General features: G+C 46.2%; 1 protein-coding gene across 2 annotated transcripts; it reads left to right on the top strand.

Moving 5' to 3' along the window:
• The first annotated feature begins 3 nt into the window (after positions 1–3).
• Positions 4–17,292, top strand: GLE1 (GLE1 RNA export mediator). Of its 2 annotated transcripts, none has more exons than XM_040404803.1 (16): positions 4–160; positions 1,547–1,690; positions 1,765–1,890; positions 3,702–3,850; positions 4,208–4,268; positions 6,102–6,350; positions 6,517–6,748; positions 8,760–8,872; positions 8,953–9,022; positions 10,490–10,632; positions 10,894–11,084; positions 13,289–13,418; positions 14,114–14,218; positions 15,979–16,061; positions 16,925–16,988; positions 17,074–17,292. In XM_040404803.1, the coding sequence occupies exons 1-16, from the start codon at positions 71–73 to the stop codon at positions 17,140–17,142; spliced, it is 2,019 nt and encodes a 672-aa protein (XP_040260737.1). In that variant the 5' UTR covers positions 4–70; the 3' UTR covers positions 17,143–17,292. The 2 variants fall into 2 exon arrangements, with proteins under 2 accessions (XP_040260737.1, XP_040260735.1); XM_040404801.1 differs by having other exon boundaries at positions 8,715–8,872.
• Positions 17,293–19,121: the final 1,829 nt, after the last annotated feature.

The following is a 19,121-nucleotide window of genomic DNA, read 5'->3' as shown; positions in this document are numbered from 1 at the left end:
AAGCAGAAAGGCGGGCGCTGGAAGAAGTTGCGTTCTCTGGTTGGTGTTGGAGTGGGTGCCAGGAGTTGCAATGCCGAGCAAGCAAGACTGGGAGACATTGGAGGCTCTGAGGAGCTCCAGTAAAGGGAGGCTGCAGTATAATAGAGAATGGAGCTCGGAGGTAAAGACTGTCTCCCTGCGGCCATTGTGAGGAAACTGGGTGACCACCACTAGGGTGCCCAGTACAACATAGTCTTCCTGCTATGTATTTTAATCAGTGGGGTTCTGACCTCTGGGACCACCACCCACCCTGAGAATAAGGTGGCTGGGGTTGCTGTTGTGAAGGGGTCGTATCATTCAAGGGGTTGTTTCACTTCAGCAAATGTCCTTTATCGTGTAGAGAAAGTTAATACAAGGCTCTTACTAATGTATTGTGATTCTCCATATTGCTTCCCTTTCTGGCTGGATTCATTTTCCCATCACGTTATACACAGCTTTTTTTCCCAGGGGTTACGGCCAAGGCCTATTTGCACTCCCGTGGTCCTGGCCACCAGAGAGGCCGACGCTCCTTCCTATATAGTGTGTAAGCACGACCATCGCTGATGGATTGCAGGGTGGTCGTAACCCCCACCCCCCTGGAAAAGAGCCGTGTATAATGTGATGGAAAAGGAGGCAATATGGACAATCACAATACATTAGTAAGTGCCTTGCATTAAAAGGGGTTATTCCACTTCTAGGCTCCTTTCTACTCTGCAGCAGGGACCGGCAGTATGATGTGCCGTCTATATGCATGTTGCCATTGCCGGCCAATCGGTGGCCTTAGTTGTGGAAGTGGTCACGTGCTGTGCTTGCATACGTGACTGATGAAGCTATTGGTTGGCCAGCAGTAGTGACCTGCATGTAGGGAGCTTGGTGCTGGAACCTGGAGCACCTCTGAGAGGCTTTCTTTTTATATTTTAACCCCTGCCTGACCCTATGAAAAGGTGTCCTGCATCTCTGCTGAACCTCTTTAAGTCTTAAAGATGTTGTCGTTTGTTTTTTTTTGTACGATCTTACAAAAACTAAAACCCAAAAAACGCAGAGCCATACGCTCCTTCGGTGTCCTGGCAGTCACTGATGGGATATATGGTCACACTGATTACACTAGAGCCACAGCAGATCTGGCTTATATGAGGGAGTCCGAAGCAAGGCATATAGACAGGGGTTGTTGTGAGTGAACCATACCTTTTTTGAATTTGGTTTGCTCCATTTGAGTGAACAAAAAAAATTCACAGAATTAGAAAATGCAAAATTGACGTTAAATATCGTGCTGCCTTGCGGAGGGCTTGTGACAGCCAGTCCAATGTAGGAAAATACCACGGCACATTCTTGCTGTATTTGACTCTTTCCTTCCATAAACCGCTGTACACCTGTCCAAAGGCTATATCTGCTATTGCAGCTAGTGAAGTGAATAGAGCTGAGCTGCAATACCACACACAACCTATAGACAGGTGTGGCGCTGTTTTTGACACTCTTTAGCTTCTTCTCCTCCTGGTTATTTTTCTTGTGTTTGGTTATGAGTACACAGGGTATCAATGAGTCTACTGTGGTGTTATCGGAGTACGCCGCCTGGATTCTGGATAATGTCATCAACCGCACAGAACCGGACAGCACTCCTCTCGATAGGCTGCCATCGCAGGATGACTCCATACCTGCCGCACACACAGAGACGGTAAGCCGATCACTGTCTCCATTGCTGGTCTGCTTTTGGAGGACCTCCTCATTCTCACTTACCTGTCTTCTCAGGGTAACCAGCGCTCCGAGGTGCCACGTACAGAAGCAGAATCGTCGTCAAAACTGCAGATGGATAAACTGATGGAGGTTGAAGGCAGCATATTGTTGTTTGAGAAGGCCCACAAGATGAAAGTGAAGGTCGGTTCATAGGAAGATGTGTGCGACTGATAAAAGGATGGCTGCTTTCTTTTGAAAAACGGCACCACCCCTGTCCATGGGTGGTATTGCCTCATTCATTCAGTGGATGTGATCGGCAATCTTAAAGGGGTCTTCTGGGATTCGCATATTGATGATCTATCCTCAGGGTAGGTCATCAATATGAGATTGGCAGGGGTCTGCCTTCCGGCACCACTCCGATCAACTGTTCAAAGAAGCCGCAGTGCTTCGGTGAGCGCCGTCCATTTGCAGGCAGCTGTGCTTTGTTTCACAGCTCATCCACTTTCACTTGAATAGGACTGAGCTGCGCCATGTCATGTCAGGCTTAGGGTCCATTCACACGTCCGTAGTGTATTGTGGATCCGCAATACACCCGGCCGGCACCCCCATAGAACTGCTTATTCTTGTCCGCAATTGCGGACAAGAATAGAACATGTTCTATTTTTTTCAGGAGCCGCGGACCGGAAGATCGGGGCTGCGCTACGGAAATGCGAATGCGGACAGCACACTGTGTGCTGTCCGCATTTCTTCCGGCCCCATAGAGAATGAATGGGTCCGTATTTGTTCCGCAATGTTGCAGAAAGGGTCTGGACCCATTCTATGGACGTGTGAATGGACCCTTATAGGTCACATGGCTTGAGTGCTCACTGAGGCCTCTTTGTGCAGCGGGATGTCAGACTCCCTCCAATCGGATATTGATGATCTGTCCTGACGATGGGTCATCAATATGTATAACCCGGAAACCCCTTTAAACACAGTCTATAATCAGGGGTGACATTGTTTCTAGAAGAAAGCAGTCATGTTTTCTAATCCTGTACAACCCCTTTAACATCCATAAACCCTTGACTCGTCCTCTTAAAGGGGTATTCCCATCTGGACGTTTATAGCATAGCAATACGATATGTCATGAATGTCTGATAGATGTGGGTCCCAGACTTCGCTCCTATCTCAAAACCAAGGTCCTGCCGTCAATGAAGAGCACATCATGCATGTGGGGGAGGCTTTCTCCAACTGCTACAGGACTAATGAAAATTGCCGAGCACTGTCTCATAGCAGTGAATGGAGAGGATGCCATGCATGTGTGGAGTGCTGACTATTCATGGCAGGGCCCTGTTTTTAAGATGGGAGCGTGTCCCTAATTTAGGACCTGCAACTATTGGACATTTGAGGCATCCTATAGCCGCTATGCCATACATGTCATGATGGGAATACCCCTTTAATATCTATTACAGGGAAAGCTGGGTGATAACCATTAGTGGATGCCATTACAGCTGCCACAGTAGCTGATACCCTGCTTTCTTGGGTCCTGAATACAGTGACATGTCCTTTACACATAGAGGTTTATTACTGTGTGCAACAAGCCTTCCAACACCTTAGGAAAGTTAGCTACTACCCACCTAGGGGAAAAAGTTAGGCATGTGGGATGTCGCCCAAACTAGTAACCTATAAATACCTAAAGGATATTTCTAGAACTTTGATATTGAGGGGGATCAGAGTCCTGGCAGTCCCTCCGATCAGCTGATTGCAGTTCCGTCCCATTCAAGTGAATAGGGCTGAGCTGCCATACCAGGCATAGCCACTATAAAATTTATGGCGCTATTCATGGTAAACATTAAAGGCAAGCATTGCTGCCTCTTCTTCAATCAGCTAATCGTAGGGTTACCAAGCATCAGACCCCACCTATCTGATATCGATGGCCTATCCTTAGTATAGGCCATCAATAACCCATCTGGGTGGTGGGGTGCCTGTTTTTCCTCTACTTCATCCTAATACTTTTCTCTCTCTCTTTTAAGGAACATTTGCAGGCTCGCGTTGACATGTGTGATCAGTTCAGCAAATCCATGGCTGAGAAGTCTGCAGAGCAGCTCAAGCGATTCGAGGAGATGATGGAATTGAAGCAAAGACAAGAGAAGCATCAGCTGCTCGAGCTACTGGAAAAGGGGTGAGGAAGGACATGGGCTTTAAAGGGGTTATCTAACTCTTATAATGACCCCCCCCCCTCCCTTGTATGGATTATACTTGCCTGCTCACGTCACCCGTGATGCTACAGAGGCTCGTCCCCATCGCACCCTGCTACTGGCTGCTCCACCAGTCGCCGGATGTTTTGATCTGAGCGACGGGGAGATGCAGCTGTGCAGGGATCCGGAGTGATGCGGCTGGCGGGGAGCAGGTAAGTACATTGTATACCAGGGGCCCGGGCATTGGGGGAGTCATTATAGGGGGTTTGATAACCCCTTTAGTGCTAGATAGAGTCTGGAGGGCCGGTCACTAATCTCTTTACCCTGCTCTTTCTGTGAAGATCTAAAGAGGCCCTGGGACAGCAAGAAAAGCTAAAGGAGGAACATCGTCATAGAGCAAAGGTCAGTGTCATGTGACAGTCAGATCTGTGGTGGGGTTCTGTTCCACTACTTGGGGTCTATTCACACGTCCGTAACGTGTTTTGCGGATCAACAAAACACGGACACGGCAAAGTGCGTTCCGCATTTTGCGGACCACACATCGCCGGCACTAATAGAATATGCCTATTCTTGTCCGCAATTGCAGACAAGAATAGGAAATGTTCTATTTTTTTCGGGAATGGAATTGCGGACCCGGAAGTGCGGGTCCGCAATTCCATATCCGGGCAGCACATCGTGCTGCCCCATAGAAATTAATGGGTCCGCAATTCCGTTCCGCAAAATGCGGAACTAAATTGCGGACGTGTGAATGGGGCCTAAAAGGGGTAGGGGGGGGGGGGATGAAAACCCAGCAACTTGCGTGAACACTGCCATTGGACGAATGGTCCAGAGATTACTGCTGCTTCCTAGCAATAAGCCTGGAGATGGGTTTTTGGAGCCTGTTAGCAATTGCGACCACTACCCTATACGCACTCCTCCTCACAAGCGGGTGTCAGGAGGCTGTAGCCCCAATTCTATTTTTTAGTGAGGATCCAAAGAGTCATAGCTTAACCGATTTTTAAAGAGTTATACCGGTTATAAGAAGTTACCCCTCTCCATACGATAGGGGATAACTGTTAGATTGATGGGAGTCTGACTGCTGGGACCCCCACCAGTCACAAGAATGGGTTTCTGTACCACTAAATGAATGGAAATGCTGGTTCGAGCATACACCCTGCTGCTCTTCTTCAAAGGGAATTTACACTGAAAACCTACCCTAAGGATAGGTCATCAGTATCTGATTAACTCCCGAGACCCCACCTATTGGCTGCTTGAAGAGGCCACAGTCCTCCAATGGCCACTGTAGCCTCCGTGCAGTTTACCCTAGGCCAGTGACGTCACATTCATCGGTCACATGGCCTAGACGCAGCTCAGTCCCATTCAAGTGAATGAGGCACAGCTGCAATACCAAGCACAGCCACAATCCAATGGATGGTGCTATGGTTGGTACGCTGCAAGGAGGCCATGGTGCTCACTGGAGTGCCACAGCCTCAAACAGCTGATCAGCGGGAGTGACGGGAGTCAGACCCTCATCAATTAGATACTAATGACCTATCTTGAGGATAGGTCATCTGTATAAAACATTTGGAAAACCTCTTTAAGGGACTGCCGGAGATGGCTGAGTACAGCGCTCATACTCCATCAGTCCCATAAAGAATGGATATAGCAGCAGCACAGATGCTCGACCTGCTGCTCTATTCATACAGACTGCCGATCTCTTGATTGGTGTGGGTCCCAGCAGGTTGACTCCCAGCAATCAAATGCTTATTCCCTATCCTATGGATTGGGGGGTAACTTCTTATACCTGGTTTCACACTTATAGGGGTATCCCTTTCTTAAAGTGATTACTGATCCCTAGGATATGCCATTACTTTGATTGGTCGAGTCCGACCTATAGGATCCCCACCCATCCTGAGCACTGGTGTGGTCCGGCGTCCCCTTCTAAGTTTTCCCAGCACAGTGGTACTCCCACCTGCCTGCGCAGGGAGCTGCAGCTGGCCGCATTCAGTTACTGCGGTCCCTTCGCTTTTAGTACAGGTCCCAAAGGTTGCACCCCCACCGAAGTGTTAGTTTATCCTAGTGATATGCCGTCATTCCAGAAAATAGGAGTACCCCTTTAACATTCATCATCTATTCAGTGGATACATAATTTTTTTTTTCTGTTTTGGAATACCCCTTTCACTAAAGCTTATGTCCATTTGATTTGTAGACCACTGTTGCACACCCAGTCTGTAACTTATTTTCTCTAAAACGCAGCTCCTGACTTTGAAACTTCGTGAAGCCGAACAGCAGCGCCAACAGGAGATAGAGCGCATCCGACAAGAAGAAGGACGCGAGAGGATGCGCCGCCTGTGCTCTCTGCAACAAGAAGTGCTGCAGCTCGTCCAGAAGATTCAAGTAGATTACAAACAACAGGAAGCATTGCGCGTGGACCTCTCTTCATATGGCCATCGGGGGAACCAGATATGTGGCATGCTGTCCTCTGTAATTCGCTCTAGCAGTGAGGTAAGATGGATTCTCATACAAAATGCCTATGAGAGTACAACACTCATAGCAACAAATCCGTGATGCTGGCAGACTCCACGATCCTCCACTTGGGGGTTTGAGGCAATCGACAGAATTTTTATGTGCAGCCATACCAATCTTGATCAGAGTTTCATCTCTTCCACAGAGAGGTTACCCTACTCAGGATGATGTAAACCTTGGTGAGCGCTCCCTGCAGGAGATGCAGATGTTGGCCAGCACCATAGAGAGAGAGTTGGCGGCGGCAGAGCAGCGGAAGAAAGCGGAGGAAGAAGTTGTGAAAGAGAAACAGAAAGAGGCCCAACTACAGGCGCAACAACAGCAGCAGCAACAGGCGACACCGCAGACCCCGGCTCCAGCGCAGGACTCAAAGCAGGGAGGCAAGTTCTCCACCACCATCCTTAGGCTACCTTCGTGTTCTTCCTCTGTAGTATAGTGGTTGGTACTCTTAGGTACTCTTTCACACGGGCGAGATTTCCGCGCGGGTGCAATGCGTGAGTTGAACGCATTGCACCCGCACTGAATCCGGACCCATTCATTTCTATGGGGCTGTGCACATGAGCGGTCATTTTCACGCATCACTTGTGCGTTGCGTGAAAATCGCAGCATGCTCCTTTTTGTGCGTTTTTCACGTAACGCAGGCCCCACAGAAATGAATGGGGTTGGATGAAAATCGCAAGCAAGTGCGGATGCGGTGCGATTTTCACACTCTGTTGCTAGGTGACGATCGGGATGGGGACCCGATCATTATTATTTTCCCTTATAACATGGTTATAAGGGAAAATAATAGCATTCTGAATACAGAATGCATAGTACAATAGGGCTGGAAGGGTTAAAAAAATAATACATTTAACACGCCCTAATCCACTTGTTCGCGCAGCCGGCATCTCTTCTGTCTTCTTTTGTGAGGAATAGGACCTTTGATGACATCACTACGTTCATCACATGGTCCGTCACATGATCCATCACCATGGTAAAAGATCATGTGATGAGCGTAGTGATGTCATCAAAGGTCCTATTCCTCACAAAAGAAGACAGAAGAGATGCCGGCTGCGCGAACAAGTGGATTAAGGTGAGTTAAATTATTATTTTTTAACCCCTCCAGCCCTATTGTACTTTGCATTCTGTATTCAGAATGCTATTATTTTCCCTTATAACCATGGGAAAATAATAGCATTCTGAATACAGAATGCAAAGTACAATAGGGCTGGAGGGGTTAAAAAATAATAAGGGAAAATAATTACATATACACAACCTTGAACCCAAACCTGAACTTCTGTGAAGAAGTTCAGGTCTGGGTACCACAGTCAGTTTTTTATCACGCGCGTGCAAAACACATTGCACCCGCGCGATAAAAACTGAACAACGGAACGCAATCGCAGTCAAAACTGACTGCAATTGGGTACCTACTCGCGCGTCTGCAATTGGGTACCTACCGGACACACTCGTCTGCAAGGGGCTTAAGGGTTAATTAACACTGCAGTGTCCGTTTGCTGTATGCCCAGGAAGACTCCCTGCACTATTAAATGGGTTTTCCGAGATCCTTTTTTTTTTTTTTTTAGCAATAATTATAATTCCAAATTACCAAAAAAAAAGGAATTTTTGGAACTTATTCCAATATAGTACAATAACAATGTTCGGTCGACACGTCAATTTACAAGTATTAGAATATATACCGGTAATCCCCTTTCCCCTTCCCCAATCTTTCCGAGATCTTTTTACTAATTATTGGATAGGTCATTGGTATCTGATCGGTGAGGATCCGACTGCCGATCATTTGTTTGAGAAGGCACAGGGGCTAGCAGTATCACCATGACCTTCTCGCAGCTTTCCCTAGTCCATGTGACGTCACGTTCATTGGTCACATGGCCTAGGCGCCGAATGGGGCTGAACGCAATACCCATCACAGCTACTATCAAATGGACGACTCTGTGCTTGGTGAGCAGGGAGAAGGCCACAGCGCTACTGGGAGCACCCAAGATCTGTGTGCTTCCCGTGAATAGAATTAATCGTCCAGAGGCTAATAACCCACAGCTGAAGGTTTGCTACAATTGTATCGAGGGCAGACAATCTTCAGTGAGCTCGGTAACCCCGTATTAGTCATTTCGTCCAGGATGTTAGCGCACAGGACATGGGCTATTGTTACACTAGCGCTAGACATTTCGGGCAGGTCGCCGGCCCCATTTACTATAATGGGGCTGCAGATATCAGGTAGTTTCCGGAAGTGAGCAGATTAGCGCTAGTGTCACACTAGCGCTAACACAATGCAGGTCGATACAAGGATCTCCAGTTTTTTGTAGTACTTATTCCAATGCTGATGCCATTTCTGAATTTACATGTCAATAGGAACAGGAAAATTAAACCTTATCCACCAGTGTCCTCTATTTGTAGGACTTCCGAAAAAGGTTTCAAATAGCACATTGCAGATATATCTGGAGCTACAGACAGGCTTAGAGCAGTGTCAGAAAGCCTGTGAAGATCTCGCCACGTGCAAAGATCCTCAGGTACCTGAAGCCGGCCGCAGATTTTTTATTTTTTTTCCAGCCTTTTGCCATTCTTCATCTAACTGTGCCATCCCTTCCAGACAAAAAAGATCCGGGCCAATCTTCAGAGGGCAGTTACCATCCCAGTCAGCCAGATATCCAGTGTGTCAGGTGAGTTCACGCAGCTGATTTTTATTTCTTGCATGGTGAAATCATGACATAACCACAAAGCCTAAAAATCCAACCACACTGGGGGTATTATAGGCTGCCTGGTACGGAGGAGTCTGGTCCTGCCCTAGGACTCGTATTCTGGCTGAAGCGGTCAGTGCTCTTATGTAAATGCAGGGTATGCGACATCTTTGGGACCAGCACCTTGCTTTACACAGGCTCACCTATACATATCACTCTCCCGAAGCCCAAGTACTCCTTATATCTGTCCTTCCAGATCTTCTTTCTGCAGTCCCCGATTGTCTTGCCAATTTTTTCCATTTTAATTTTTTCCTCTCTGCCTTCCCGGAACCGTAACATTTTTGTTTTTTCTTTATTTTTATTTTCACATAGTCGAATGATTTTTATTTTATTTTTTTTGTTGTGGGAAGCTGGGAAAAAATTCCTTATGGGATAAATTGGGGGGAAAAAATGCAATTCTACCATAGTTCTATGGGTTTTGTTTTTATGACTAGCCCTATGCGCTAAAACTGACCTGTTCACTTCATTCTCCAGTTCAGTACCATTACAGTGATGCCCCATTTATATACAGTCGTTTTTCTTGTGTTTGATTACTGAAAAAAAAAAAATATTTTTCTTTGCTTTGCCATATTCTGACACCCATCATTTATTTTTTATGGTTATGTCTACAGAGCTGTGTGAGGGCTCATTTTTCTTTTATGGGTGATCTGTAGTCTTTAATTATACCATTTAAAAAAAAAAATTATATATTATAGGGAAAGAGGGGCGATTTTATTTTTTTTATTTATTTATTTTTTTAGATTTTTACTTTAAACTTTTTTGCTTAATTTTTTTAAGCCCTCCTAGGGGGCACCCATCTAAAGGGTTGACTGTCTGCAATCGCAGGCATTAGTTCTGTGTGTCTGCTGTTTAAAACTGCAGAAACCCAGAGGTTATGGCACCCACTGCGCCCAGGAGCAGGCGCCATTTTTAAAGCACCGATTTCAGAGGTATGGAAAGTGGTCACCGAGTTTATCACCCGTTGCTGGGATAGGTCATAAATGTAAGATAGCTTGAGACTTCCAGCGATCTCAAGAATGGGGGTCCCATAGTCTCTTGTTTAAATGGAGTTGTACTGTAGGTCCACTGCTCTGTTTTCTTCGGAGAACAAGGGTCATCGATCCCATTAGTCAGACCCCTAGTGATCCTACATTTAGGACCTACCCTGTGCTTAGGTGATAAATGCTGTTTGTCGGATATGCTTATTCACATACAACACACCCCTCGCTTTCCACATGTCGTCATCCATGCATAGAAATACCCAGAGGTGGCAGATGGAGGATGATTAGTCTGTAAGTCGCCGCAGAAATCGGATTCTAGGTGAGATTCTTCTTTCCTCCTTGGAAAGGAAGGATCAGACAGACTATGAAGTGATGGCGCGTTGAGGATGTTGTCTTTATCCCTCGTTAGGATCTCAAGTGAGGGACACGTTTGAGAAGATCAATAATTTCCTGATGGGAAAACCCGTTGTCTTTGCCGGGCAGAAAATCCTTGTATCTCAACATCCCCTGGGCCAGGACTTTGTATGTTTAAAGCTGGCGGAGAAGTTAGTGGTGAGTAGTTCAGTTAAGGAAGTTTAGACTTTTATTATACTTGTGTTTGGGAGGAAGGGGGGGGATAGGTCATCAGCTGTTAAATCCTTGAGTCAGAGTTGTTTCTGACTAGACAAATATGGCTGCTTTCTGCCAGAAATGGCACCACGCTCATCCATGGATTGTGTGCTTTACTGTATCTCAGCCCTAGACCACAGACCATCCGTGGATGAACGGATAAAATCTGTATCGTATTTACGGACATCAGTCTTGTCTCTACAGAATCAAGGGGAGGAGGAAGTTGCTTCTCATCACGAATCTGCCTTTCCTATTGCATATGTGGCCTCTGCTTTATGGGAACGGTATCCCAAAGTGGGCGAACTCTTCCTCGCCAACCTGCACAAGAAATGCCCTTACACTGTGCCATTGTATCCGCCCTTTAAGAAAGGGACTTCCCTAATGGATTATCAGAGGTAAGAACAAAATCTGTGTAGGGTTGCATTTGGCAAGGTATTTCGCAGGGAATACCAGGACCGGCTGTGTGGAAACTGCCTTACATAGTTTTCCAGAAAGGACATGCCCATGGCGGATTTTCCTAAAGGCAAAATGTGAACTAGCCTTTAACCCCTTAATGCATAATTCCATACATGCACAGCAGAAGTGTGCAGGTGATGTATGGAGCAAGCTCCATACATGGTGGTTACTATCTGTATAATACAGCAGGCACCTGCCAACAGTGACCGGGATCAACGATCACACCGATCCTTGTCATTTAAGCCCTCAGATGCCGCTGCTAATGGCATCCACAGCATTTTTGGGGTTCCCTCTGTTTCTCCATTCGGAGCCCCTGCAACTATCGTTTGCCATGACAGCCCAGGTGTGAAGGTTCATAGGCCAGTCATAGCTCATTGCCTGAAAAGCAGTGCCCAAGGCACGGCCTGCCAGGCAACCTGCGAAAATCCCATAGACTGCAATAGGAGATCGCATGTTTAACCCTGAGGGGACTTACTAAGTACCAGTGTAAAAAGTAAAAAAAAAAAAAAAATTTAAAAAGACACAGAAAAAATAAAAAATTCTAATCACTTCCTTTCCCAATATCGCATATAAAAATATAAACATAACTGGTATCTCAGCCTCCGAAAATGTCCAAACTATTAAAATATCAAAATGTGTCCTTCTCTGTGAATGCCTTAACAGGAAAAAAAAATAACACGATTCAACATTTTTTGGTCAAACTGGTACCCATAAAATTACAGCTCGCCTCGCCAAAAAACAACTCTTCATACAGCTTTGTAGAGTGTAGATGGATGCAAATGTTTTTATTTTTTTATTTTTTCATAGTAGTAAAACCTAATAAAAACTATAGAATTTGGTATGGCTGTAATTGTACGGACCTGTAGAATAAGGAGGTCATGTCATTTTTAGCACATAGTGAACGTCCTAATATCAAACTCTACAAAACACCTTGGCGGAATTTGTTTTTCATTTCACCCCACAAAATAGTATTATTATTATTATTATTATTATTATTATTTATATTTTATTATTATTATTTATATATTTTTTCTTATTTCTCTGACCTGCTCACTGAGAAGGCCGCACATGCTCAGTTCTCACCTTTAACTGCCTCCTGAGCTGTGATAGGGAGAGCTGAGACACGCCCCCTTAGTCGCAGCAGAAAGGACACTCCCCTTGGGCTGTCAGCTTGAAATAAATCTAGCAGAGCAGTGAATGGGGAGATCTCTGGATCCATGTGAGGTCCAGGGCTGGTTCCAGCTTTGTTACAAAGAGTTTGTCATGTACTGTATGAGCTCTGATTTTCATTTTTTACATTAGTCATGGGATAACCCCTTTAAGGTTTTTCCTGTCAGTAACCTGGGTAACCATTTTGTTAAAAACCTGGTAGGGCGCTTGCACATCTACCATCCAGACACATGTCGTTCTTCATTTAGACCTAAGCAGTTTTTGATAGTCCTACATTTAGGGGCCCATTCATTAAGACCGGTGTTTTAGACGCCGGTCTCAATAAAGCCCTGCGCTGGCGGTGGATCCGCCGCAGTTATGAAGAGGCGCCGGCCACCGCCGCTTCTAAATCTACGCCAGCTTCTTCTTTCTTTTATAGACCCGGCGTTGGCTGGGAGAAGTTGCAGTTTGCGGCACAATCTGTGCCAGAAGTACTCCTCCTAATTCAGGCATATTTCTGTTTAATAAATGATCCTCTTGGACTTTATAGGAGTTCAGACCAGATGCTGCTATAGGCATTTGGTGTCCCATTCCCTGAAGAAGCCCCAGAAGTGGAGAAACACTTCTGCATCGAATCCATGGATGGACACTGTTGATGTCCTTCTTTTGTATCCTAGCCACTTTTAGCAGGGCGATTGATCATTATATAGATGATGTAGGAAGGTAGGTTACCTCCAGTATTTTGTTGCTAGCAACAACCGGCTACATCATGGCCGTCACTTGTGCCAAAATGTAGGAATAACAGAAGGACACATATCCAGTATCTATCTGATTTAGTTTAGGTTATAGACCAAGAAAAATCATGAAGACGGAAGACATAGCAAATCGCTTTTCATTTGTGGCCCTTGCTCGGAAGGTTTGTTTTCCAGCTTTAGCAGCGATCCATTACCTCCTGTGTACAATCGTCCTGACACCGTGTGTTTTTGGCCCACAGGTTGATGGGATACCAAGTGAAGGATTCTATAGTGGAACAGCAGGATAGCTTCCTGAAGCGTATGTCGGGAATGGTCCGCCTGTACGCTGCCGTTATCCAAGTTCGCTGGCCTTACGGGACAAGTCAAGGGGTGCGTGTCCTTTTTTTATTTGCACCAGCTTTTGTATCCTTTTAGGCAAACTTTTCATTCTTCTTCTGGGTGGTATAATGGATTGTCCAGCTTTGTCGCTCTTACTATTGATAGGCTTCCATTAACTGCTATGGTCATCAGATAATTTCAGGTCTTTTGGGTGACGTCTCAAAGATTCATGGTATAAAAACGGGATATGCCATAAATGCCTCATAGGATATTAAAGAGTTATTCCGGTAGGTAGATAACAGGACGGTGGGGGTCCTCCTGCTGGGACCCCACAGATTACAAGTACAGCGCTCAGCTGTCTCCGGAACGCCCATAGAAATGAATGGAGCGACCGCGTGCTTGCGCGACCAGCCGCTCTGGTCATTTCAGCGGAGCAGCAGAGGGTACAGGGCCCCTGTTCTTGTGATCAGTGGGGGACTCGGCGCTAGGACCACCACCGATCTGATAGTTATAACTTATACCTACTAAAGTCCCCTTCCCACCAGGACTATGAAAACAGCGTAATTCAGGTTGCTGTGGTTAATCCTTATGTACGGTACCGCCCGATATCAGAGACTCCTCACCGGTGAATGGGTTTCCAGTGTGGTCACTTCTAATGTCCAGGGAGACTGGAGAGGAGACCGATGATGGATTCTGTCAGTTTGTGGGTTACCTTTTTGTAACACAGATTTTTTTTTTTCTTCTAGAACCACCCACATGGATTAAATCATGGTTGGCATTGGTTTGCACAGATGCTGAACATGGAGCCACTGTCTGATATAACGGCCACCTTACTGTTTGATTTCCTGGAGGTAGGTTCTATAGGAAATATCAGTGCATCATTTTCCATTGAGAATTTTTAGCCTTTGTTTTAAAGGCTATCCCCGGTCGGTGGAGGTCAGACTTCTGGGGCCCCCCGATGATCATCACAATGAATGTCCTGTGTTCCCCCATTTGAAAAGAGTGGTGGTCACACATACAAGCTGCAGCTCCTTTCAACTCTACGGAGATAGCGGAGTCCTTGTACTCTGCTATATCTGGCAGTCCCATAAAGTTAAAGGGGTGGTCTCGCCTCCAACATTGGTGGCATATCACTAGGATATACCACCACTATCCGATAGGTGTGGGTCCCATATCTCTAGAAAAGAGCCCCCAAAGTGAACAGGAATGCACTGCAGCGCTCTCGGCTATTTTTTGGAAGTCCCATAGAAATAAATGGAGAGCACAGTGTGCAAGCGTGTCCGTCCATCCATTCATTTCTATGGGGCTGACGGAAATAGACAGACCAGCGCCTATAGAAATAAATGGAGGGTGGCCGTGCATACGCAGTGTGTGCTCTCCTATAAAATTTGGGAGTTCTGTTCTAGAGATGGGTGCCGGCACCATCTATCGTTAGTGACACATCCTAGCGATATACCACCAATGTTGGAGGTGAAACAACCCCTTTAAATGGAGCAACAGACCATATGCGTAGCCACTTCTTTATTCAGACGGGACAGAGGGCCTCCGCTGTCCTGATAGTCGAGGGCTCCAGCAGTTGGACCCCTGACGATTAGACACTTATGCCGTGGATAGGGAATAAGGGTGAGATTTATCAAACTGGTGTAAAGTAGAACTGGCTTAGTTGCCCATAGCAACCAATCAGATTCCATCTTTCATTTTTGACAGATCATTTGGAAAATGAAAGATGGAATCTGGTAGCTATGGGCAACTAAACCAGTTCTACTTTACACCAGTTTGATAAATAACCCCATACCGTTGAGGGTTTGTAAACCCCTTTTAAGGAACAAGGAATAATTTGCATTCAGCTATGGAAAACATGGAGAGATGTACAGCGGACATACTTAAAACCGATAATGGGAACCTGTCACTAGGTTAGAACCACTAAACCAGCAGCCTGTCGTTTTGAAGCTGTGGCTATAGCCTTCCGAACATGTACATATTAAAGGAGTTTTCCGAGACTTTTCTACCGATGACCTATCCTCGGGGATAGGTCATCAGTATGTGATCGGTGGGGGTCCGACACCCGGGACCCCCGCTGATCAACTGTTTGAGAAGGCAGCGGCGCTCACAGTAGTGCTGCGGCCTTCTCTCAGCTTTTTCCTAGGCCAGTGATGACACGTTCATCGGTCACGTGGCCTATGAATGGGGCTGAGCACAATACCAGGCGCAGCCGCTATATGCGCAGCGCTGTGCTTGGTAAGCTGCGAGAAGGCCACAGAACTCGCCAGTGCCTTCTCAAGCAGCTGATCTGCGAGGCTCCCGGGTGTCGGACCACTACCTATTCTGAGCTCAGGTCATCAGTTGTAAAGTCTTGGAAAACCCTTTATTGTTTCGTAAAAGCTGTCTTATTCCTGGGGAGGACAGAAATAAGCAAAAACAATTTGGTTATCCAGCACCTTGTCCCTCAAACGGGGCACGGCGCCAGGCTGGTTCTCATGCCAGATCGAAAACACTGCAGTCAACATATTTTGATCCAGCGCAGCTACGCCGGATGAAAACTGCCTGCATTGCACCTTTTAGAAATGACTGACTATTTTGCCCGTCTTCCCATTTATTTCTTTACCTACAGGTGTGCGGCAACGCCATGATCAAGCAATACCGGGATCAGTTCTGGAAACTCCTAATATTAATCAAAGACCATTATTTTCCAAAGTAAGTCCTTAGCAGTTTATTCGGCGGATTTATGGTACAGAGCGGTTACTGATGGAGCTGCTAATAAGCAGACAAATATCTCTGGATGTGTTCCCCTACTGCAGGCAGGTCCTTGGTTTTGGACAATCCCTACTGGTTAGCAGGGTCTCATGACAATATGTTGATCGCAAAGTCCCTCCCTGGTTGGATCCCTTGCGATCAGATGTGATCTGTCAGGAAAGCTGGTTTCACATGAGCGAGTGTCACGCTCCGGACTCGCAGCGTAGCTCCCGTCCTGAACTTCCAGCACTGCCGGGGTCGCATAACATTATATTGATTTATGATGCTGGAATGTATTGGATAACACTGACATTATGTCCGTGTTTGGGCTCATGCCCACGACGGTTGCCCCGCCGTGGCCGTATCACTTGAATGGGTCCGCAAATCCGTAGATGTGGTGCAGAACGGAAGCACTATGGAGTGCTTCCGGGGGGTTCCGTTTCATGCTTCCGCTCTGCAAAAAAAAAGTAGTGCATGCCCTACTTTTTTGCGGTGCGGACCGTCTGATGCAGATCGCGGACCCCATTCAAGTGAAAGGGTCCGCAATCCGCATGCGGCTGCCCCGCGGTGTCGTGCCCCTGCATTGCGGACTGCAGCATGGGCACTGAGAGCTCCCGCTAAATAGCATCAATAAGCGTGACACTCGCTCATGTGAAACCAACCTAAGTGTTCAGTTTTCCTGCAGCGCCACCACAGGGCACCACATAATTGTGTCGGTTTGTCCAAAGGTAGGTGCTCTGGCTGGCTGAGGGTCCTGGACTGTCCCCGTGAACTCAGAATTTCTAACCAATTTCACCTGTCGGTACAATGTATTTTTCTTGCAGGATTGGGAAGATAACCACTGGTACAGAAATGGGGTCAGCGTCTCGACTCAAACACTTCCTAGAAGTAAGTTGAGTAGCTTGCGGCAAAGCACGGCACGGATCTAGTGCACGATTGATATAATGTTGTTGTTTTTTCTGTTGTGTTTCAGGAAGCAGTACGTCGGAAGGATATCCCATTACCCAAAGGATACTTGCAGCCTTCGTTCTGGAGGACCTGATCATGTAGCCCTGAGCAGCTTTATATCCATCTTTATTAGACTTTTATACTTTGTTTTATTACTGTGAATATATATATTAGTGTACAACAAATAAGGCTGGGGCGCTTTGTCACCCCAAATGTTTTTTCATATGTCCTACTGTAGGAGTGCTGTCCCTGCAGAATTTGTGACTTCTCCCCCCCCCCCCCCCCCCACTGACCTTATTCATCTTCTGCGAATGCCAAATACCACTAATCCTTAATAAAGGGGGATTCTGGATAAAAAGCAATTTTCAGTTATCCGCTGGATTGGTCGGACTCTGACTCTGGTCTACCACCGATCATTAGAATGGGGGACCTTATTTGAATGAAGCAGTGGTAGAACATGCATGCTGTCAGTCTGTTTTAAAATGTATGGGACTCGTGGAGAGTCTGGTCTTGCTGTCTCTGTCAGTCCCATAGGCTATGAATGGAGCAGCTGTTACAAGATGGGGCCAGGGTGAAAAGGACAGGTTGCTTTACAGCAGCGTGAAATCTAGAGCTATGTTATCAATGGCAGTCTGCATTCTGCTGCTGGGTCGGCAGGACTGCCGCGGTGATTGTGGCCATTCACTTTCTGGTGTCTTTCAACAATAGGAAATTGCTTAGATAACAATTGTGTGGCGAAATGGCATAATGATGGGGCTGTCGCATCATGGCAGCGGCGATACTGACCTATATCACAGTGCCTTGGCGAGAGAGGGGCGGAATCTGTCTGTCTTCTGTAAAAAATAATGTGGGATTTGTTTTTATCATAGAATCCCTTAGTTTAGTTGTAAGAAATGATATGTTAAGTGTTGGTCGAATTCAATGTTTTTGCTGCTTGCCGTTATCTCGCTGGGGAGGGGAAAAAAAGCATACAACCCCTTTTAAGAAACAGCGCCGCTCTAGTCTATGGGTTGCTTCTGGTATTGCAACTCCAATGAAAAGTTAAACTGCAATACCAGACGCGGCCAGTAGAGGAGTCGCTCTTTTTCTGGAATTGAAGACACCATTTTTATAATTTTTTTTTCCCCCAACCCTAGTGCCGACACGTTCAAGTAAGCGCCATGCAATTAATGGGCCCCCTGTAGGCACGTATTGCATACAAAAACTATAGCGCCCTCTGTTTACATGGGGCCGCCCACGGACCACTTACCCAATGGGGTTGTATTATTTTCTGTCCTCCTGTGAAACCTAATAAACTCAGAAATTGAGACTGATGAGAGTAGTAGTATTCGTCAGTCCTGGAGAATCCATTTAAGATTAACTTTTTTTTTTTTTTTTTTTTTTTTTTTTATATTGGCCAATTCTTCCGGCCTCCGTTTTTGCCAATAATTGTTGTACAAATCTTTTTAATAAAGTATTTTTAGTAATTATAGCATCTTTGTCATTTGGTGGAGTAAATGGCCTTTTAATAGGCAAACGGCTCTTTAAAGGGGTGATCCCATGATCGTAAAAAATGAAAATCCGACATCATTCAACCAGCCCCGGACCTCACATGGATCCAGAGATCTCCCCATTCATTTCTCCAATTGTTCTGCTAGATTTATTCCAGGCAGGCTGGCGGCTCAGGGGGTCGTGTCCTTTCTCGGGGGTTTTCTTTCTGCCGTAGCTCTTTCCCTGTAACTGTCACAGCTTCTAACTAAGGGATGGGCGAACTTGTGTTTTTTAAGTTCAGCGTACCAGGTTCGGGTTATCTAAGAATTCAGTTATGGATTCCGCTACCACGGAAAACACAAGTTCGCTCAACCCTACTTCTAACAGCAGATACGGCGAGCGCCCTCTCCACTGTGATTGACAGGATCAGGTGTCATGACGTTTACACCGCCTGGTCCTGTGAAAGTGAAGAGGGCGCGGTGGTTGCAAAGAGAGCAGAGCCTCTAGGTGTAATGGTAACTCCCCCGTTGCTCCTAGAGACTCATTTGCATATAGTAAAACATCACTTTTCTCAGCAATGCGGGCACATAGGAACATGGGACC

The sequence above is a fragment of the Bufo bufo genome, chromosome 8, assembly GCF_905171765.1.
Source record: "Bufo bufo chromosome 8, aBufBuf1.1, whole genome shotgun sequence".
Lineage (NCBI taxonomy): Eukaryota > Metazoa > Chordata > Amphibia > Anura > Bufonidae > Bufo > Bufo bufo.
Note: the sequence above shows the minus strand (reverse complement) of the source record. Positions and strands in the feature narration are given on the sequence as shown.